This window comes from Ahaetulla prasina, chromosome 8, assembly GCF_028640845.1.
Source record: "Ahaetulla prasina isolate Xishuangbanna chromosome 8, ASM2864084v1, whole genome shotgun sequence".
Classification (NCBI taxonomy): domain Eukaryota; kingdom Metazoa; phylum Chordata; class Lepidosauria; order Squamata; family Colubridae; genus Ahaetulla; species Ahaetulla prasina.
Window position 1 is genome coordinate 52,346,602 of NC_080546.1, and position 24,255 is coordinate 52,370,856.

Consider the following 24,255-nt stretch of genomic DNA (forward strand, 5'->3'; position numbering starts at 1 on the left):
CATGTAGCTGTATGTTGAGTATATATATGCTGCTTTCCAAGAAAGAAGATGGTTGTTGAGAAATTAAAACTTAGAGCACAGGCTTCTAGCTGCCAGCTCTAAATATATCACATTACTATTTATGTACTTGCATTACTATTTACATATTTTGGCAATTCAATAAAATCCTTTTCCTAAATCCTAAATTTCATCTTTCTAACACCTAGTTGCTTCTAAGCTCTAGTTGTCTTTATTCTTCATCAACCACAGTAAACATACAAAATTTATTATTTACAAATTCAAAAGGATTTAGAAACTTGGTCCAAATTATGAATATCGATGATTGGTAGAATCTCAATGATTAAAATGAACATACTACCCAGATTGTTATATTTGTTTCAAACTATACCGATTAAATTAGAGAAAAATTTCTTCAAACAATTTGTTTGAATATCAATATCAATATTTGTTTGGTCAGGTAAGAAACCTCGTATTAAACTGAAAATATTGCAAGATAGCAGAAGCAGAGGCGGTTTAGTCTCCCAAATTGGGAGCTTTACTATCAAGCCACAACGCTAACATGGCTTAAAAAATGGATTCAACTACAAAATAAATGAGTATTAACGATAAAAGGCCATGATCTCCAGATCGGCTGGCATAGTTTTCTCTGAGATGGGAAAAATAAATACCATACATATTTTCAAAGACACCTATTAAGAAATGCCCTTTTACAAGTTTGGGAGAAAATTAAGAAAGATCATTATACAAAATCCCAGTTTGGCTATCAACCATGGAAGCAATATTACCCAAATACTTTGAGCAAAATGATAAGATATGCAGAGCTACTTAATGAAAAAGGGGAATCAAAATCATTTCAAGATTTGAAAAAACAAGGATTAAACATGGAATGGTGGCCATATCTACAAATAAAAACCAGATTCAAAAAAGATCAGGAGCAATATGGTATACATAGAAAACAATTGGATATAGACAAAATTCTACTAGGCTAGGGGAAAAAATGATCACAAAAATTTTCAATTTTCTCTTAAAATACAAAATGGAAGATGAAACAGTAAAAGAAACTATGTTCTCTCCGTCGGGGGAAATGGCCATCAGGTGTGGATTTATCTTCTCGATTCCCATTGGACTGGGTCTGCTGAATATTTTTCTTGTTGTCCCCACCTCCTTTATGCTCCCCAGCTTTTTGACTCGGTCTTCCAAGAGGACCAGAGGTGTCAGATTCCTTGGCTTGAAATTTAAATTGTTTAAACAAGATCGGAATTGTGATTGACTTTTCCAGCGTGAAGGGACTTGCTCCCGAGCCTGCTGAAAGCCATTAGTGGCAGGCTTCTGCAGATTCGCAGATATGCAGAATTTTCCTGACAGCGATCACAGGCTTGCCCTGACGCGCTGCAGGAAGGCCGCTTCTTAATTTAGCGTGGCAGGAAGCCACGGATTCCACACAGCCTCCGCAGCCTCTTGGATGGAGTGAAGGCTCCCATTTAAATCTTCGCGCTTGAAGCCGACAGCGGCTAGCGATTGGGGAGGCTTACGGCAAACTCAGAGAGCGGCGTAAATTGGGTCCTGCTAATTTACATTGATCACGGATAGCCTAGAGAGCGAGCGATATTGAGAGCTAACGCCGTTTGAAGACACCGGCGGCTGGAGTTGCCTCACAGATTGCCGCGCGGGAGGCTCCAACTACAGGGAGGCGCGCAATTGTCTTGGCGTGCCTTTACAGCAATTTGGCGGGCTGCTCCGCAGCACGCCACGAAACATGCCTTTTTGAGCTGACGACAGCATCGGCTACCTTCTTTTTCCTGTGAGTATGCAAACAGGCTCTAAATAGCCCAGGCCTCTGGCTCGGTAATTTGGCGGGAATTTTCCCTTTTTCAAGATTGCCGACGAAGCAGCCGTATCTCTAAAGGAGCTGTCGTCATGGATCCATTGGCCGCTCATACCGACCATGGGGAGGGTCTGTCATCAGGGCAAGCGCCCACTAAGGCTCGAGGCTGTTCTATCCGTTCTAAAGCCAAGAAGGCCTCACGAGCGGAGGAGAGGCACCACAGGGTGCTAAAGAGGGTTTTTCACAAGGCCTCAGAGAGGACCGGCAAATCTACCTCACCTTCCCCACGGGGCCATCGAACAATGGACATCCAATCCAAGGCCACGAGCCCTGCTCGTATCCCTATGGCCATAGAGTCGGGGTCATGGTCCCCTGATAGGGATGTACCTTCATCTCTAAATCATCCCCCAGACGGGGCACCTCTCTTCCGCACTTAATCTCAAGCGGAGATCAGGGCAGGTTTTTGCCCCTCTCAGGCCTACCAACCAGGATTCCAGCCTTCCTATTCAACCTCAACAACCCTTGTCTCAACAACCCGTCCTGCAGCTTCCAGATTCATTCGGTCTTATGCTTTCGGAAGTTATCCGACAAGGAGTGACTCAATGCCTTCAATCTGAGAGCCATTCCTTCAGGCACAGACATAGAAATGAGGAGTCTAGAACGCCAGTCCCTAGAGATACTCTACTCAGAGATCACTCCCCCTCAGACGGACGATGAGGAAGAGTTGTCTGGAGAAGAGGACATCAATGAGACGACTCTGTCGGATGATGAGAGTCTGGGTCCTGATCAACCATCATTTGTAGGCCTCTTCAAATCCCATCACTTCTGTTCGCTTCTTTTCAAAGCGCAGGCCACTTACTATTACGGCTGAGGGGAAACCTCAGTCCTTACCTGACGCATCAGGCAATTTTTTTGTCGAACTCACGGTGGCAATAGAGGCCATTCCAGCCCCAAAGATTTTTGTAGATGTGGTCCAACGACAATGGCAAAACCCGGGATCGGGTTCCAACCCTAACACTAACGACAAACAATTTTACAGTTGCGCTCAGGACCTAGACAAAATATTACAAATCCCCACGGTAGACGCTCCAGTGGTGGCTCTTACTTCATCTTCACATGTTACAGGGCTGGCCAATGAAGCTCTATGCCCTGAAGACAAATGAGCGGATCGCTCCTTGATGAAATCACATCAGGCTTCGGCCTGGTCCATCAGAGCCTCTACAGCCGCGTCATTTTTTAACCGGGCGGCCCTTATGTGGATCAAACAACTCCAAAGTAGGATTCCACATTCCTTTCGTGGCCAAGAATTCAGGAGTTTTGGTCAGCGAGCTCAACGCTTTTTGTTGACCAGAGGAGGTTACCAGCATGAGAGTCAGGTCAGATTGGGGCCCAAATGATTGTAAGTCATTCCGGGGAGGGTGGGGAAGGCCCTTCAGTCGCAATAAATAATTCCCCCGCCAACCTTCCCATTGGTGGCTGGTTGGTTTATTTCTTTTCCCAATGGGAATCATCCACTATTGACATTTGGGTTCGGGAAACGATCCGAAGGGGTCTTTCCCTAGAATTCCTCTCCACCCCACGGTTTTCCGACAATGTTCACTATCTTCCTACGGGCCCAACCGGGGGCTAATGGACGAGGCAGTCCTTCATCTACTTGATATATGGGCCATCCAACCAGTCCCGTCAAATCAGCGAAAACTGATTTTATTCCCGCCTTTTTGTCCTAAGAAAACCATCGGGGGTTGGAGGCAATTCTTGATCTCAAGGCCTTAACAGATTTATAACCTATCACCACTTCAAGATGCATTCTTTAAAATCCATATTGGAGTGCATCCGCCCAGGAGACTTCCTCTCCTCTATTGATCTGACAGAAGCTTATTTACACGTGCCTATCAGGCAGGAGCACTGTCAATTCCTACGTTTTTACTACAACGGGTGTCATTACCAGTACAGAGCCTTGCCCTTCGGGCTGTCCTCAGCCCCAAGGGTCTTTACTAAAATTATGTCGGTATTAATGGCACATATCCGCAAGATTCCCGTAAGGCTTTAGGCCTATCTTGATGATATCTTGATAATGTCCTCCTCTAAAAAGGGGGCAGAGAGGGATATATCTCTCTCACTATTGGGAGTCTGCAGTCACATGGGTTCTCAATTAATTGGGACAAGAGTCACCTAATCCTGTCAACAACTATTCTCGTGGGAGCGAGAATAGACTCCCGGGACTCCATGGTTTTCTTGTCAGAAGACCGGCAGAATAGTCTTTCTGAATTGGCTGCCGATTGTAGTAGGGCTAGAGCAATCCCTTTAGTGAAGCTATCTCAGTTATTAAGGAAGATGGTCTCATCCTATGACATTGTTTCATGGTCTTGCCTACACAGTCGGCCTCTGCAGTGGTTCCTCTTGCCAGACCAGAGGAACCTCATCAGCGCGTCCAATCGCCGTGTGACTCTGCCACAGGAAGTGACAGAGTCCTTGGAGTGGTGGACTACAACAGCAGTAGCCAGAGGCTCGTGTTTCAGGGAGCCAGTACGGAGCGTTCTCATGACCGACACCAGTCTGTCGGGATGGGGTGCTCATCTAGATCAGCACATGGCCCAAGGCAAGTGGTCTCCTTCCGAAATTCACCAGGGTATCAACCTTTTGGAACTACAAGCTATCCTTCTGGCTCTTCAAGTCTTCAAGTCATTAATACTGGACAAGGATGTATTAGTACTTACCGACAACATGACGGCAAAGCTCTACACCTTGGTCATTGGGCCGAGTCACAACTACGATCCTTGAAAGCGGAGCACATATCTGGAACGGACAACAGGGCAGTGGATGCCCTCAATCGTCAAACCGTAGATCAGGCGGAGTGATCTTTGGCTCCGCAAATTTTCCAAGATTTATCGTGCTGCTTTGGGTGCCCGCTAGTGGATCTATTTGCGTACAGAACCAACAACTAAGTGCCACAATTTTTCACGAGATTCCCCTCGTTTGGCGTGGAAGCACTAGACGCCCTCCGCAGCAGGTGGCCTCCAGGCCTGCTGTTTGCCTTTCCACCTCTCCCGCTCATTCCCAGGGTGATACGCAAAATACTGACAGAACGGGCAGAGCTAATTTTAGTAGCTCCTTATTGGCCCAGGAGGCCTTGGTTTCCGGATCTGATAGCACTCTTGACACACTAACCGTGGAAGATTCCAGACGATCAGGTGGAGTTATGCCAGGAACCGCTCAGACATCCGGATCCACAATGGCTACGGCTATTGAGACTGAGCGGCGCATTTTAGCAGTGGCCAGGGTTCCAGAACAAGCCATTCCTACCATGGTTGCGGCTCACCGGGACTCCACCATTAGGATTTACGATGCTACTTGGCGCACATTTGTTTCCTGGTGTAACAATCACGATCAGGAGGCTACCTCGGCATCTATCTTGGACATTTTGGCTTTTCTACAACACGGACTAGACATAGGGTTTGCCCTTAATACACTCGGGAGACAGATGGTGGCACTCTCTTCAGTCATGAGGTGCGGTTCGTCATCCTCCCTGTCCAGGGCTCCTCTGATTCAGCAGTTTTTGCGCGGTGCAACTAATATCAAACCACCGATGGTGTACCGTTTGCCAACTTGACGATTGAATGCAGTCCTAACTGGATTAACTAAGGTTCCATTCGAACCTCTCCGAGAGGTGTCACTTTGTTTCCTGTCTCTAAAAGTGGCGTTTCTGATAGCCATCACTTCGGCCCGCAGGATCTCAGAACTATCAGCGCTTTTGGTTTGTCAGGACCTTTGCTTATTTTTGGTCGATAGAGTAGTACTCCAGATGGATCCGGCTATCATTCCAAAAGTCAACACTAGGTTCCATAGGTCTCAGGAGGTCGTGCTCCCGGATTTCTGTCCAAAGCGTTCTCATGACCTGGAGCGAGTATGGCACACTTTGGACATGAGGAGAGCATTGACAATCTACATCAACCAGACATCAACCTTTAGAAAAACGGAAGCTCTTTTTGTATCATTCCAACCAGTGTCTTTGGGATCGAAGGTATCCAAGTCTGTCTTAGCCCGATGTATCAGGGCCACTATTGCTACAGCGTATGAGAAGCAGGCTCTTCCGATCCCAAGGAATATTACAGCCCATTCCACCAGGAGTGCCGCTTCATTGGCAGCATGGAGTACTCAGGCGTCCATCGATGAAATCTGTAGGGCCGCAACATGGTCCAGTCCATCGTCGTTCATTTGTCACTATCGTGTGGATGCTTATGCATCGGCTGATGCCACATTCGGGAGGCGAGTTCTGCAGGCAGTTCATCTGGATCAGCAATGACTAGTCGCCAGTATCCCTCCCATGAGGACATCTAGCTTTGGTATGTCCCACACCTGATGGCCGTTTCCCCCGACAGAGAGAACGGGGCTTTGGCTTACCTGAACTTCCCTTCTTGGAGAGAGGGAAACGGCCATCAGTCCCACCCTTGGCGACTGTGGTTTTTGGGGGTGGGAGGATATTAACTCTTTCTTGTTTCAGTCCGACACGACAGTCTGTGATCAGTCCTTGCCGAAAAGCTGGAGAGCATAAAGGAAGCGGGGACAACAAGAAAAATATTCAGCAGACCCGGTCCAATGGGAATTGAGAAGATAAACCCACACCTGATGGCCATTTCCCTCTCTCCAAGAAGGGGCGTTCAGGTAAGCCAACACCCCAATCTGTTGGGCAAAAAACTTCGGGCATAATATAGAATTAGAAAAGTGGGACAAATTGTGGGATAGAAATTATAAATGAACAATGGCAGTAGCCTATAAAGAAAATCTGTATAAAATGTTGGCATTTGGCACCAGCGAGATTGGCCAAAATGTTCCCAAATTTACCACCAAATTGTTGGAGATGTGGGTATAAACTAGGCACACACTACCATATGTGGTGGATATGCCCCAAGATAAAAAAAATTTGGCAAAATTTTAAAAATTGGCTAGAGGAAATTACCCAACTAAAAATGGAATTTAAACCAAAATTCTATTTATTAGGAATAATTAACCCAAAAATAGATAAATATTTACAATACTTAATACTTCATATATTAACGGCAGCAAGGATCGCTGTCGCATATGGATGGAAACAAAACAATGTTCCAGGAGAGGAAATAATAATTCGAAAAATCTTACAGTATGCAGAAAGGGACAAGATGACGCTAGAAATTAAGGAAAGGGAAGAGTTGGAATACTACAAAGTGTAGAATAAATTATATGATTGGTTAGAAAAAAGAAATCAAAATTATAAATTGAAATGTTAACCTTTTTAAAGTTAAGTGTAAACCATTGAATTGTGTCAACCGGATAAGGATGTATCGGTAAATAGAAACCAATGTAAATATAAGCATGTAGAGGAACGAGTAAATAACAGAATATATATCATCACCAATACGGCAAGCTGTAAAATATATAATATTGTGTCTGCCACGTGTTTTTAATATGTTTTTGTTTTTTGTTGTATTTTTCTTTTCTTTATTTTGTTTTAAAAATTTAAAGTTTAATAAAAATTATTTTATTTAAAAAATATTATTTACATAATACCACAGTAGTTTTAGAGAAATAATCAAGTTAATTTTTTGCTGGGTTTTCAGTATTGACAAATGTATGTGCTGATGTGATACTTACTTCATTCACAAGGTTTTGATAACTTTCCTTTCTTTCCTTTACTTCATAATTTCTTAAAACACCTGCTAGGAGCTCATCGGGTATTTCATCCACAGTACAGTTCCTTTGAGTATCAAAATTATCAGTAGCTTCAATTAGTTCTACATCTTCAGAAGCTTCCAAAAGGCAGGCGTCAAACTCATGATCCCATTCAACATTTGAGCTTTTCTTGTTTGGCTTGCTATTTTCTTGCACTGAAGTAAAAGGTATGCTGTCCAATAAGCCTGTAGTATCAACTGTATTTGCTCTTTCTTCAGTGTTATTTTCATCTATTGTACCGACATATTCTTCATCCTTTAAAGAGCAAACATCAAAATTTAGTTTTAAATTATACTTTTCTGGTGAGAGTGCTGTATAGAATACCAATTACATATTGACTAAACCTACCCCCAAAGTTCTAGGCTTATATAGCTCTGAACAACAGAACACTGCTGGGAGGGTTTTTAGGATTTGGGTGGGTGGGTGGGTGGATGGATGATAGTGGAGTATATGGAAAGGAAGCACACTGGCTGGGAAGTTCTCGAAAGTGAAATTCACACATCTTAAAGCTACTAAGGTTGAAAAACACTGCTATAGAGGATGAATGGTGATTATCTATGTAATGTCCCATATTTGATGAAACGAAAGAAGTGGAATTTAGCTTGCAGCCACTGTATATTTCATTATTATTTTCACCTGAAATGCCCAGTTGCCCTTTTTTGGCTTGCATTAACTGGTTTTGTTCCTATAGGGGTATGCTGGGAAAAAAAATAGCCTTATTAAAGCAAGGGGGAGGACAAAACCTGATTAATAGAATAACCTCCAACCATTGTAGAACAGAAACTCTTAAGTATTGATATTTTGTTCTAGAAAATGAACTGTGTATATTTATGGTTTTCAATTGGCAGTTATTAGAAATAGGTTGTTTCCATAACAATGTTGTTCTGCACATTTTTTTTCAGATATAAAGAACTGCATGCAAGCTGCTTTAAATTAACAGAATATAGAGGGACAACTCCAGTTTAAAAGAATTAAATGCAGTCTTCCCTATCTCTCAGTTCGGACACAAATATTCTATTCAACTATTCCCATTCCAGGTTACTGATATTATTTACTTTATCCTGCTCTAATGGAGGAAACAAATCTATTTTTAACTGCACACTGAACAAATTGTATAGATTCATACTGAACTTCACCCATTTACAGTTTTGTACAACTATTCCTAGAAATCAAATCCCAGCAAAGCTTCAACTGATGTAGCACATACTTCTAAAGGAAGGTTTCCAAATATAGCTTTATAATTACAAAATACATTTAGTAAAACTTTATGTTTATAGTAATTAAGTTAATTATAAGATAAACAAAGATAAAAAGATGTACTTATAATTCTGCTAATGTATTACACGTATAAGTTTCTATTTCATAATTAACTATTTGGTTAGGCATGTGTCTTATTTTATGCTGGATTTCAGTATTAAAAGAGAAAAACATACCTCTTTGAAAAGGAAGGACAAGCATACTTCGACCGGTAGTGGAAAACCTATGTCATGAATACAAGTGAAATTATATTAGCAATAATTTATTTAAAATAAGTAATGATAATGGGATAATTACAGAATGTACTCACATTCTGACTTGAAGTTTTCAGCTCTGCAAATAGGATCATGACATTTCTGATACCAATTTTCATTTTTCAAATCTATTATAATCCTTAAAATATAAATGTGATTTTAGAATTAAATGTTTGTTCTGTAATAAATAAGAATATTATTATTTGATGTCTGTATACCAGGAAATTAATTCCCTCCTTTTCTGTTACTGTTAAGAAAAATAGGACAATTTATTTATTTTATTTATTTATTTAGTTGATTTTTATACCTCCCTTCTCCCGAAGGACTCAGGGCGGTTTACAGCCAACATAAAACAAATTATAAATAAGAATTAAAAGCATTTTAAAAATCTTATTCAATTTGGCTAACCCCATTTAAAAACTATAATAAAAATGATAAAAACCCCAATTAAAACCGTAGTGTATCAGGCCAGCCCTGCACGGTGAAACAGAAAAGTCTTGAGTTCACGGCGGAAGGTCCGGAGGTCAGGGAGTAATCGTAACCCCAGAGAAAGCTCATTCCAGAGGGTAGGTGCTCGCACAGAGAAGGCTCTCCTCCTGGGGGTCGCCAGCCGACATTGTTTGGCTGATGGCACCCTGAGGAGACCCTCCCCGTGTGAGCGCACAGGTCGGTGGGAGGGTGTCGGTGGCAGCAGGCGGTCCCGTAAATAACCCAGTCCTGTGCCATGGAGCGCTTTAAAGGTGGTAACCAACACCTTGAATTGCACCCGGAAGAGCACCGGCAACCAGTGCAGCCTGCACAGGAGAGGTGTTATATGGGAGCCATGAGTAACTCCCTCTATTACCCGCGCAGCCACATTCTGGACCAGTTGGGGCCTCCGGGTGCTCTTCAAGGGGAGCCCCATGTAGAGAGCGTTACAGTAATCCAGGCGGGAAGTGACGAGGGCATGAGTGACCGTGCATAGGGAATCCCGGTCTATGAAGGGGCGCAACTGGCGAATTAGGCGCACCTGATAAAAAGCTCCCCTGGCGACGGCCGTCATATGATCTTCTAAAGACAGCCGAGCATCCAGGAGAATGCCCAAGTTGCGAACCCTCTCCATAGGGGCCAATGACTCGGCTCCAACAGTCAGCGATGGAACTAGCTGGCTGTACCAGGATGCCGGCATCCACAGCCACTCCGTCTTGGAGGGATTGAGTCAAAGCCTGTTCCTCCCCATCCAGACCTGCACAGCCTCCAGACACCGGGACATCACTTCAATGGCCTCGTTGGGGTGGAAATGTACAGCTGAGTATCATCAGCGTGCTGGTGATATTGCACCCCAAAACCATGGATGATCTCACCCAGCGGCTTCATATAGATGTTGAACAGGAGAGGCGAGAGAACCGACCCCTGCGGCATCCCAAATGAGAGGCGCCTCGTGGCCGATCTCTGCCCCCCTGCCAACACCGTCTGCGTCTGGTCAGACAGATAGGAGGAGAACCACCGAAAAACGGTGCCTCCCACTCCCAATCTCTCCAGCCGTCGCAGCAGGATACCATGGTCGATGGTATCAAAAGCCGCTGAAAGATCTAATAGGACCAGGACAGAAGAACAATCCCTGTTCCCAGCCCTCCAGAGATCATCCACCAACACGACCAAGGCCGTCTCCGTGCTGTACCCAGGTAGGAAACCAGACTGGAACGGGTCTAGATAGACAAATTCATCCAGGTACCGGGGAAGCTGTCGTGCCACCACTTAATCATACATATAAGATTAAGCACTACTGAATGATTTACTAAGACTGTTCATACTGAACCTCTGCATGCATGCATACTCATGTATATGAACATAGAGAAGTGCCCATATATTGGATTTAGAAAGTTCATTGCCATTGTTCATTGATGCTGACTAAAAATGATTCCAGTCAAATTTTTATTCCCTATATTCCAACATATATCAAATTTTGCTGTGACCCCTTTTTTTTTCAAATTCTAAGCATAATTACAAAAGTCTATATACGATGAAATAAATATAATTTAGGCTCCAAAACATTAAGTAGCTATTAAGAATAATAAAAAAGTGAACCTACATTATATTATTACTTTTGTGAGCTCTGCCAATATTTCTGCACCACCGATAGTTGGAGATGTCATATACAATAAGCTGTTCAAGTGAAAAGTAGTTCCATCTTCTTATTCCTAAAAAAACAAGATATTTCTTGAAAACAATATAAGTACCTTTAGAACAGGGGTCACCAACCTTTCAGACCTCAGGGACCACTAAATTCATAGTTTTAAATCCTGTGGACCACTTATATGATCTGCTTAATGATAGGCTGGGTGAGCGTGGCTAGGTGGTCATGGTACTGGGCGTGGCCAACTCAACATCACTCATGTAGAGGGGCACCTCACCAGTCTCTACTCACTCCTCCCCTCCCACCACTCTTCGCTTCCCCAGGCTCCTTAGGGCCTCAACAAAAAACAGTTGTTGGAGTTAAGCAGCCACCATGAGAAAGAGTTGGTAAAACAGCTGGCTCAGTTCAAATTGGATCTGACCAAGAAGGTCAGCACTTCATTGAGGACTATGATCATAGGCTTTCCAAGCAGAGGGAAGACCTGTGGGAGTGCAAGGTCAGGTACCGGCACCTGGAGACTCAGCAGGCTGAGATGGTCAGCCAGTTCCAGGCCATGAGGCAGTCCCACTGGAACAAGGCCCTCTGGCTCTTTGCCACCAGCGGCATTTCCTTTTAACCTTCACCTAAAGCCCTGCCCCAGGAGGCTGAAGCAGACCCCAAGTCAGAATTTCTGCCCCCTCCGACCCACACAAAAAGACCCAAAGGGGGAGACTGCAACAACACAACCATTCATTGCACATATCTGGCCCAGGGACCGTAGTTTGAGGACCCCTGGTTTAGTGCAATATAAAAAATGCAAATAATTTTTCTGCGGACCACCAAAATTATCTTGTGACCGCTGCTTTAGAAAACATATTTCTCCTGGGTATATTTTTTTTACCTCCTTGAACATTATCTTTCTTGATTAAAGTGTGAACAAAATTATCTATTTCTGGGTAAGGTGAACAATGGCATCCTTCTATTGGTGCTGTAAAAAAAAATTACATCTTTATTCTTATCAACAAATTAAAAAAATAATCATAGTAAGAACCAGCTAGGATTCAATGGGGCACATTTGCATTATACATCAAAATATGTTTGCTAATTCCTCTCTTGAATGACAGCAATAGCCTGATTTTCAAACTCAGAGAAAGGGCAGATGTATATGAATGAGGAAATGGCAGGTATAGTTATGATTAATCCATGTAGTGGATTAGCATTTTGTAACAACATGCCTAGTGTTTTAAAATAAAAGCACTTTAAAATGTTAAAATACTTCCAGTATGATTTCTTATTTCATTAACGTGAGCACTGATCCTCTCTAGTTAAGTCTGCATTAGAAAATACAGTACAAGAAGTCCTCAAGTTACAACAGTAATGGAGCCTGCCCATTATAGTCATAAGTCATAACAGTTGTAAAATGGATCAATCATGTGATGGACCCATTATACAGCATTTTTGTGGCAGTCATTAAATGAACACGGGAATCTAAAGCGAACCTATTATTTGCTATGGGCACTGTTTTGCCAGAAACTGGAAGTACTACTTTTCAGCAAAACAGTTGTAAAATGTGGTCACCTGGCCATGTAATGCTGCAAACTGCCATAAATGCAGTGGTATTGCTAAGCACCTGAAGTGCAGTTATGTGTCTTGGGGGAGGTGACGGTCAGAACTTTGAATCTAGGTTGTAAATTCAGTTTGCTTGTAATTTCAAGAAGTCGGTAAGTGACCAATTGTAAGTCAAGGACTACCACCTATAAGTAATTTCTAAGCTTTTCATAATTATTCATGGTCAATATTACAAAGGCATTTTGCTCAGAAGCAAAACACATTTTCAAATCTGTAATATTGTTTCACCGATTACCTTACAGAAAGTTAAACCAATAGATATTTTACAGCACAGAATTTTTTGGTGAAAGTGCACTCCTGATGCACAGAATTAAGTTTGAAAATTACATTTATTTACATATTGTGAAATACTGATGTCCATGCCATACAATTATTACTAGAACGAGCATTTCAATTTAATCTAATGGAAATACCCAGACAGCTCCTTGATATTTTGTCTTCTAAATACAGGGATAGGTCTCTTGCATGTTCTTGGTTGTCACAGGTCAAAATTTTTAAGCAATCTGAAAATCTGATGGAAAACAACAAGAATTATAAGCATAAATTTTTCCCAACCATACTTCTCTATTCATATATCTTTTCCGTTCCATCATTGCCCATTAGAAAATTTTTAGAAAATGAAAAGTTTTGGAAAATGAAAGGAGGAATAAAGAAATTACTGAAAAATTAGGGTTAAGTTGGTTTGAAAAAATACAGATAGAAAAATGGACAAAAAAATTAAGGGAAAACTATTCGATAAATAGATGTGAAACTGAATTTGAATATTTAGTATCTCGGATTATGAAAGATGAAATTGGGCTAAAGGGACTCGTTAGTAGGGTTTATAAGATTATAAACTCTGATGAAAAATTACAAAGAGTGATGAGGACAAATTGGGAAAAAGATCTTAATATTGAAATACCAGAGTCAGATTGGAATGTGAATTGGAATAGTAGAATTATGAGAACTTTATCTATAAGGATTAAAGAGCATAATTATAAAGTTGTTTGGAAATGGTATTTGACTCCAATAAGATTATCACAAATGGATAAAAAAATTAGTAAAAAATGATGGAGATGTGAGATGGAATTGGGGACTTATGAACATATGTGGTATAAATGTGATAAGGTTAAAAAGTTTTGGCAGCAATTGGAGAAAATGATATTTGAAATGATGGGGAAAGTAATAATATTGAGAGTGGAAACTATATTATTGTTGGTAATTAAGGAAATAGAATTAACAAAATATGAAAAAGAATTGATTAGAATTATGATTATAATAGGTAGAATTATAATAGCTAGATATTGGAAATTAGATGTGATTTTTAGAATAGAAGAGTGGAATTCTGAAATGTGGAAATTAGCCTTAAATGATAAAATGACATGTGATATTAAAATTAGAAGTGGTGTGTATAAAGAAGATATTTTCTGGAAGACTTGGAAACCATTCGTGGACTATGCGCTTGGAAAATTGGACGCCTCGGTACCTGTACCTCGAGAACGTGGATTTTGGCAATCATGAGGACATATCCGAAGACCCAAATCTTCCTTTTTTATGTATAGCACAAGGGTGCAATAATGTACTTTTTTCATAATTTTCTTTTTTGTTTGTTAGAAAAAAGCAATTAAAAAAAAAAGAAAAAAAAGAAAATGCTATTTTTAGTTTGCAAAGTATTTTAAGAGTGTTTTCACTGCAATATATATTACATATAAAATGACAGAAGTTGACTTAAATTTCAAGATGCAGACTTAAAATAGAAGAGAGGTAGACCAGGACAAGGATTTCCTTCTGTGACTGAGCTGTTTATCTTCAAGGATCCAAACCTGAGAAAACCCAACTCCTCAAACTAGTAACTCTTAGCATGCTTAAACTCTAGTATGATTCTGTGTAACATAGTTGCCTCAAAAAGTGTATCTAGTATGATTCTGTGTAACATAGTTGCCTCAAGCATTCCCAACAGACAAAGGAAATCTCTATTGCTGCTACAAATAAACATATTCAATAATAATTAAAAAGAAAGGCAATATTTGAAATTACTACCTTACATTGCAGATCAAGGAAGACAAAAAATACTGTTCATCTATGCAAGAATTATTTACAGGTTTAGGAACAAACTTGTTATCTTCTGCAATATTCAAAATGACACTGTGTCCTGCTTTTGATGACATGTATAATCGAAAATTTCTATTTTTTGTATAAACTCCTATGGAAAGAAAAATATACAAAAGTATTGGGGTTTTTAATCCATGAATGCAAATAATTTCAACTGCCATTTTTTAAGACTATGGATTTCAGTTTGTATAAGAATGTTTAACCTTACTGAATTATAGTCCTCAGTTTATCGTTGTATTCCTTTAAAATAAAAAAGAACATAGAAAAATAAGACAAATTATACATGTGTATGTGTTCAAAAGTTAAACTAGAATTGTCATTTTTTTAAAAAAATAGAATCCAAAAATTCTCCTTCATGTGGCCTAGTTTCTTAAACCATTTTTCTGAAACAAATTGGCTAAAAAACATTACCTTAAAGGATTGCTTTTTATTTAAACGAGTGCTTTCCAAGTAAATTATCCAAAATTGGGTAAAAGTGGTTTTTCTTTGGATCACAACACACAAACCCATTGAAATGGTTTTCCAGAGCAAATGCTGCCTTGAGTTATTTATAAAAATAATAAAGGCAGGATACAAATTAAACGAATAAATAAATGATTGAGCTTAGGTCAAACTCATTGCAACATGTTAATTGAAGAAAAGGGTTATTTGGAGTTTTTCTTGTTAACAATTCACAATAAATTCTCAATGTGGTAGCTGGGGAGGCTGTGATGCCATTTTCAAGAACCTACATTTGTGAATGTAGGTTTTTCCACACCTGCCTTCATAAAGAACACAAAACTGTTTGCCAGGTGCAAAAGACTACTAGGTCCACACTCGAAAGTTCAATTAAGCTGATTTATTACTAAAAGCCTATGCACAGGAATCTTATTAACGGTCAGCAGAAATTTGTCTCCAGTGCATAAGCTCTCATACAAACAACAAAGTAATATAATCATAAAATACCAATAGGAGAAGAAAAGATGAGAAAGGTAACAGTAATACAGCCATACTACATATTTACTAAGGGTAAATATCCTTAGACATAAGATAGTACAGTGGTAATTAGATATTCAGCAGATTGATAACCTGAGGGGGAAAATACTGTCTTTGTGCCTAGTTGTTTTGGTGAGCAATGCCCTATAGCAGCATCCCAAGGGGAGGAGTTGAAACGGTTTATGTCCAGGTTGTGAGGGGTCTGTAGATATTCGCTCAGCCCTCCTAACCTGCAAAGTATACAGGTCATCAGTAGAAAGAAGGCTGGTGGTGCAGTGGTTAGAGTGCAGTACTGCAAGCTACTTCTGATCACCGGCTGCCAGCAGTTTGGCAGATCAAATCTCACCAGGCTCAAGGTTGACTCGCCCTTCCATCCTTCCGAAATCGGTAAAATGAGGACCCAGATTGTTGGGGGCAATATGCTGACTCTGTACACTGCTTAAGAGAGCTATAAATGTACTGTGAAGTGGTATATAAGTCCTATTGCTATTTGATTTAAACCAAGTCAATTTAAAACATTTAAATCATGACTTAAATCACTTGTAAAAAGGCTCGATTTAAATCATAATTTTTAAAGAGCAACTGTCATCTCTGTCCTGAAGCAGTTCCTCCTCTGACCTGCTGTCTCACTGACAGTCCCAATATTGCAGAATATATAGCCTCACACTATATAACTAAGCTCCATTTAAATCAGGGGTCTCCAACCTTGGCAACTTTAAGATTTGTGGACTTCAACTCCCAAAATTCTGGGAGTTGAAGTCCACAAGTCTTAAAGTTGCCAAGGTTGGAGACCCCTGATTTAAAGAATAAACTAAATTATTAATGTATCTTTCATAGAAAACTATCTTTAGATAGATTTTTTACTCCAAAAGCATTTCATTAAAATAAATTTGATAAAAATAAAAATAAATCTGATTTATATATTTTTTTTATTATTATTATTATTTTAATTATCAATTTTTATTCACCCTGGTGGATAAAACTATTGGTTGAAGTCTGTACCTGTGCTGTCTGTTTGCTCTACCAAACTTCAACAAATCCACTATTTGTTGAAGTCTGTACCTGTGCTGTCTGTTTGCTCTACCAAACCAGGTATTTATATAGGTAGTCCTCAACTTACAACCACAACTGAGCCCAAAATTTACGTTCCTAAGCAAAAAATTAATTAAGTGAATTTTGCCCCATTTTATGACTTTTCTCGTCACCTTTGCTAAGTGAATCAAAACAGTTGTTAAATTAGTAACAAGGTTGTTAAGTGAATCTGGTTTCCCCATTGATTCTGCTCGTCAGAAGATTGTAAAAAGGTGATCACATGACCCTGGAACAGTGGACCCTGGAATCAGTTGTCACGTATGTAAATCATGTGACCATGGGGATGCTCCAATGGTCTTAAGTGAAAAATAGTCATGTCACTTTTTTCAGTGCCGTTGTAAGTTTGAACGGTCACTAAGTGATCTGTTGTAAATCAAGGATTACCTGTAGTACAAATGACAGAGTCAATAATTCCTCTGTAAAACTATATCAACAGTTCTTGGGGCAGTCTGAACTTTCTGACTTTTTGCTGAACCCCAAAAATACTTGTGGGTAATGGAGGAAAAGATTTGGGAAATACTGATTGAAACACAAATGAAGTTATGATTCAAAATTTAACATTTATTCTGAATTTTGAACTCTTCAAATTTTGACATGTGTTCTTCAGTCTGAATGCTTGGGGAAAATATTTTAAACACAGTAAACACTGACATTACATTTTTTCTGAAATCCCTAATAAATGTTCATAAATGGAAATGGAGCAAATACAAATTTAAGGATATATGCAAGCCCAATTTGGTGATTGTGTAATTCTAAAATTCTATTCTAAAATTAATTTCTGCTCTATAACCTGAAGATTATATTATACATATGCAAAAGTTAATTCTTCAAAAACTCAAATTATGTCAAAAATGATATATTATGGTGTAATTGCCTATTTTGCATACATAATTTTTATGTATTTTGTAGGTGCATATAATTGTATGAACGAAGTCCTACAGATATTCTTCCTATTGCACCATTATAAGATTTGGTATCATACATTGGGAAGAAATTGAGTCAGGCCTACACTGCAGCATCAGATGTCATGTAACACTCAAATTTGTGCTAGAGTTCCGAAACATAGAAATATATTGAAAAAAATAGTTAAGTAATATACAAATATTCCCTGGAGTGCATAACAAATTCTACATAGACTAAGAGAAAAAAATATAAAATATTAGATTTGGACTTTCAGGTGTATTTGCCAGCTATTTTCCGGTGAATGTCACATTTGAAAATAATGGAGCTATTCACACAACACAAACCAATCATGTTCTTAACTAATGCTGTTCAATTCATATATATTTGAAATAGCTGTTCATAGCTTTTTTAGATCTTAAAATGTCATCAGGCACAATGGAGTTTCATAGTTAAAAACATATCCTTTAATCAACTTACACCATGAAAATGCTTTGTCCCAATATGCTAATTCTGTAGTAAACCCTACACAAGCCATGAATTACTGTTTTCAAAGCTGCATGTCTCACGGAAAGGAATACTTGCAATCTTAAACAATCCTGGCATGCTATGCAAAATCTAGACAGTATATTTAGGTATATATTTACCAAGATCCACAAACAGTTGCTTTCCTCCTTGTTTACCATTCACTATTAAAAAAGAAAGATCTGGATTTTCTTCTGATGTTCCTTTTCCTGATATTTTGTAAGAGTTCAGTTTCAAGTTCTGACATGCATCTTTGACTAAACTGTCATTTTCAAGACACGTAGGCAAATCAATGGTAGTTTTATAACACCGACCAACAGAGTTGATGTTTTGGGGGTCCATTGCATCGTTATTCTTAGTTAAAAGAATAGCAGGTTGCAAAATTGTTCTTAAAAAGTTACCTTTAGAATAATCAGAATAGAGAAAAACAGTATATAAACATTTGAAAAATCACGATAAAAACCTGTAATTTTCTCTTGTAAAGTGATTAAATCACAGTATTTATTATACAAACTGAACGGTATAAAGTTTATAAAAGCAATTTAATTGGAACTTGCATTTGAAATATGAAATATTTACCTATGTGGATATTATTCTTAAATGCAGCATTTTCAAGTAGAAATATTAAATGGCAGCTATATTTTTCTTCAGTGCTGGAATCCAATTTCAAAATATTCTCAGCTGAGCATTTAATTTCATAGTATTCATCTAGTTTTCTACCTATAAACTAAAAAAAACCACCCAATCACAATGACACCTCTTTATTTTATATTTATGTATGTTCATATGTAAAGGCAGACAAACATAACAAATAGTTCCATATACTACCACAACATTCTTATGGTTGTGAGAACTTTTTCAAAAAAATATTGGCCTCAGAACCACTGAGAATGGCTTCATTATCTCCTAGTAATAGGTAGGACAAGTTTTGAAACTGGAAAGAAAATTTGAGGAGTGAAATAAGTATTTAATCCTCAAAGTATTCATTTTGTCCTTTCAGCATTCTATGCCAAATAGGAAAAACTGGCCCACATTTCAGTTTCAAGAATCTTTAATGGCTGTCCTCTGCAGGGCTTAAGGCATCCATTTTGCATCCTCTGCAGACTGGGGGAAAAAAGTCTGAAAAGATTGGCTCTCTTTTCCAGAAATGTATGGGCTGGTGGTGATAAAATGGTCCCAGAGTAAGCATGTAACCTAGAGATTACATGTAGAGAAGACTCTCTCAAACCCCTGATACATATCCATTTACATGAAGCATCTGCCATTTCTTTTTCCTCAAATAGCAATCTATTCAGCCACCTGCATAGCAGTTCACTTTGACTATTCTAGAACAACAGATATATTACAGACACAATAGAGCAGGGGTGTCAAACTTGCGTTGTCACGGTGGTGTCACATTACATATTGGGATTTCCCCCCCCTGTGCTAAACTAGGCATGGGTGTGGCCAGCGTGTGACGCATCTGACAGCCCTGCAATAGAGCATGGGAATGGATTTGGATTTGGATTTTAGCAATTTTTAAAAAGTGATTGTCTTTTAACCAACAACAAAAAAATAATTGTTACATAATCCAAGTGCTTTTGAACTGTTTTCTTAAGTTATACTTGATACTTCAGTGGTCATTCCTAGTATCTTATACTTCACATACACATAGTAAGTTAAAGCATGTAATCTCTTTTTCCAAAATCTCCACTTAGATTCAGATATATAAAAACATATTTAGTTTTCCTTTTCTGACATTGTAAAGAATAAAATTTCCTTCAAGTCAAGCTTAATTCCTGATGACTTTGTGGACAGGTCTGGGTACACTTTAGATGTTTTTTCAACTTACCACTGAAAAAATTGGTAATATTTCCATGTATTATTCTTGTCTGAGCTTGCTTAGCTTCTAAGCCCAGAAAAAGTTGGCCACCTTTTCAGATGTCATAATATATCTTGAGCCAGACTGTACTGTGTTTCAGGTGCATAAACTGATGCAGTTCTACTATTGAACTTTCATTCCTTCTTCTGAGCCTATTCTATGCACTTCCCCATGTACATTTACAACATTAATTTTCATATGTAAAAATTTATGATACCCTTATCATAACTAACATAATTAACTTATGTTAAATAATTTTTATCATATATCACCTCCCCCAAACAAATAATATCGCTTTCTAAAACTACTGAAACTTATTTTCAGGTTTAAACTTGAATTTATAGAAAGCTTTTCAACTTCTATTGGCTATTAATTCTGACATTAATCTGTTAATTACAATTAACAATTGTTATCTGTTGTTACGTCTGTAATTGCAATTCTTTTTTTAAAAAAATACCTTAATTAAGTCTGCTACCATCTGAATTGCATTGGCTCCCTGATTTGTTGGTTTGTAGAATTCCAAATCAAAATAAAGCTTGCAAACAGCTGTTTCTGGGATGATTTCATAGCAATGCTTCAGTTTTGTTTCAGGTTTGCTATATTGAAAACCAGAAATAATATTGTCACCATAATTAGGTAAACTATTCCAACTTCTCCCCTGTACAGTACTGTTGACTAAGGATTCCTCCATCCCCCCAAACTACCAGCAGTTTCAGCTAATACAGATAATGGTGAAGGATGTGAGAGTTGCTATTCAGTAATTCAATAACACCTGGAAGATCTTGGGTTCCTCAGCAAGCTTTGTCTAAAACAGAGTAGAACTCTGTGATCTATAGAACCATCACAAGAATACTAATCAAGGCAATGTTTTAATGTTGCAGAAATGCTATACAAGTTATTTTATACAATATTTTACAATTATATTTATTTATTATTTATTATTTAAACTTATATAATTTTCCATGTTTGCTTTGTCTCTGACCTGACAACTGTGGAAAACCACAATAATTCAGGAAGGAATGCCAAATGTCAGCTGCATTTTTAGGCAGACCTTCATGAGTCACCATATCAAGAACACATAATCTCTAGCTATTCATATTAAGTCTTAGATATCCCGAGGGCCTTTCAAAAACTGTCAAATGAGACTGAAAGGGAAAATAATTAACTGTATTTACTCAATTTAAATTTAATATATCAAATTTATTTTTATTCTGGCTTTGTTGACTTGTTAGTGCCTATTTCATGCATTTCTCATTTTTAAAGGATCACCTTAAAATCATAAAATCACAAGTGTCCCAAACATAAGGTACTATATAAGCCAAAATGTTTGCGAGTGAAGATTTAAAAGATATCCATATTATCTATTATTCCGACAACAGAATGATCCCAGTGCTTTTTAAACATTTCAAGAAGCTGCTTAGAGACTTAATATAAGAAATTGGATGTTCAGCATCACAGCAAAGAGCTAGTATCACAATAAAGAGCTAGCTAGTCTGAATTTAAGTTTTATTTTTTAAAAAAAGTCTGATAAAATTCATTATATCTCATAATAATGAGAAAAATAAACGTACAAATACTAAAGACTGCAATTCTATACAAATTTCGGAATAAACTTTGCTAGACAGAATTTGCATCAATGTAGGCTATAGAAATAATTTGCTTCTCAATTGTCAGGTACATACCGGTAGTAGAACCAAAGTTCTGTATAAGTTGTCACAAGATAGAGGCGTTGATTATTTCCATCATACTTTTCCAAAGCAAATACATGAACATCCTTTTGAAATAACATCAATGACATATATAACTACATAAGCTTTTCTGAAAGTCATATTAACCAAAGCTATTTATTAATTTAGTTCTGTTGTCCTATGTTTAACAATACAAGAAAGTCACGCAAAAACAATCTTCCTTTAATTATATTTTTTAATTTTTTATTATTTGCTGTGTATTATTCTATCTAAATCCTGCAATATATTTTCTGTTTAATATACAGATAGTCCTGCTCCTTCCAAATAATCGTAGTAATCTAAGAATTTCTCCAAGTATAATTAGACCTCTTTTATTTTTTAGTGATGTGATTCGACCGCAATTCTGTAAGCAGCATTCAGCCATTTCTATTAAAGGAGGTATTTATTTAATTGACCATTTCTGACTTCCTTCAAAAGAAACAGAAGGAAGTTGGCTTTGTGCATTTTAATTTTCAGTTTCTTCACTATGTAATTAAAATGTGGCTGTTTCCTAAGCTTATTAGCTCATATTTTAAATATCCAAGGATTTGTATAGTAAATCAGACTAAACCTGTTTTTTGAATGTGGAGCATTTCATAAATAAAATTAAGTAATAATAAATTAATTTCCAAATTATCAAAAACCTGTAACACTTGTTAACATTCAATTGTCAAAAATGATGCCTTATTCATTACTACTGTACCTCTTTACAAGTCTTGGCATAGTTAAATGCATGAGTTTGGCGATAGAATAGCTTCCAAACTGAAGGTGGTTGCAATGGATTGGACAGTTTTGGTTTGTAACTGGAGCAAAGAGGCCTCCGCTTATAGCAAGATGTTAGTTTCTCAACTTTCTTCAGTTTTTCTTCCCACTTTCTCTTGGTCGATCCTGAAGCAATTAACAGTAAACACTTAAGACCTTTCCCGAAAAAAATCCCAATTCAATCCAATAGTAACATTATGTTTATCAAAATATAAATGTATAAATTGTGAAGAAGTTTCATAGTAATTTATAAAAATATTATAGAATGTAGTCCAGGATGTGGAAGAAAGTTAGATGTTTATTTTCCCAAATGTCTGTATTTATGTTGGCTCTGGCAAAAAGTTGGGGATCTTACTGCAGTCTGGCAGAATCCCTATGTAAGACAAAGATCTTTTGGTGTTGATATTGGCTAATGTCAACTTTTATGGATATGAAGCTGAGTCAGATATTGCTCTTGGCCTCCATGGGCTTCTTCCATATAATCCTAGACCAGACATGTTAGGCTGGGATCCACTCCTCCGGATTTAGGAAGGCACACGTTGGACTTGCTTTGGATATTTAGTAAACTGGATACAGAAGTTATTTCTATCATCCTTTGCCAGATCTCTTCCTAGTCCAAAGAAGATCTATTGGTCTATATGGGATGAGTAAACCAATAAATATGGTCTGCCACAGGCATCTTATGGATCAGAATGGACTTCAGTGGGTGTTTGGGTAGTTTTCCACTGATTTTGTAGAGTTATATTGAGTGCCTGATTAGTCACTGAAGTAGTCCTCTCTCTGTTAAGGTGCTCTGTTAAAGTGCTCTCTGGCTATTTCTGACCACTTATAGTTTGGATCCTCCTGACTTCGAGAATCAGAAGTGTGTGATGATCTGGATCCAACCTGTCTTCAGGAGAGAGTGATGCTGAAAGCCTTCTGGTCCTGATAGCTAGCATTCTGTCTCCAGCTTTCTCTTAGGAAAATTACTGAGGATATAATAGCACATTTAAAGAACATAATACAGAAAGTGGATTATTAGGACCATTTTCACTCAGCATGAAACATAGAATGGATATAGAATGCAACAATATTGGCCATTCTTATGAACTTTTTAGAAGCTGGATGAGGATGGCATATCCCATTTGGTTCTTTTAGATCTTTTGGTGGCCTTCTATCAGGGTGAAATGCTCCCGGTTTGGACTGGATTGGCCAATCCGGTAGCGATGGTGGCGGGTGGTTTGGAGAACTGGTAGCAAAAATCCCTGCCCGCCCCCCGATCGCCAGAGCCTTTCTTTTTACTTTTAAAAGCATTTTTATAACTTATTTGGCTGAATAGGTTGTAAAAAATGCTTTTAAAAGAAAAAAAGGCTCTGATGATCCCAGCTGAGTTGCCTGATCATCAGAGGCTTTTTTTTTACTTTGAAAAGCTTTTTTTTTACAATCTCTTTGGCCGAAGAAGTTGTTAAAAAAATGCTTTTAAAAGTAAAAAAAAAAAAAAGATTGCATGCCACAGCTGATCACCCCCTGCACACTGTTCTCCTTACCCCATGCCTCTTTTTGATGTGCACTGTGCG

General features: G+C 38.4%; 1 protein-coding gene across 8 annotated transcripts in view; it reads right to left on the reverse strand.

Annotated features, from left to right (window-relative positions):
• PRIMPOL (primase and DNA directed polymerase) overlaps window positions 1-24,255 on the reverse strand; it is a 35,653-nt gene that overhangs the window by 5,581 nt on the left and 5,817 nt on the right. For 5 of the 8 annotated variants that reach the window (XM_058192215.1, XM_058192214.1, XM_058192217.1 and 2 more), the window contains exons 3-14: window positions 22,641-22,825; window positions 21,893-21,984; window positions 20,668-20,806; window positions 18,929-19,076; window positions 18,472-18,750; window positions 14,786-14,948; window positions 13,180-13,277; window positions 12,039-12,125; window positions 11,114-11,222; window positions 9,099-9,181; window positions 8,965-9,011; window positions 7,454-7,786 (exon numbers count right to left, since the gene is read on the reverse strand). In XM_058192215.1, the coding sequence (XP_058048198.1) occupies window positions 7,454-7,786; window positions 8,965-9,011; window positions 9,099-9,181; window positions 11,114-11,222; window positions 12,039-12,125; window positions 13,180-13,277; window positions 14,786-14,948; window positions 18,472-18,750; window positions 18,929-19,076; window positions 20,668-20,806; window positions 21,893-21,984; window positions 22,641-22,825 (1,763 nt within the window). The other 3 variants (XM_058192216.1, XM_058192212.1, XM_058192213.1) reach the window with 3 other exon arrangements.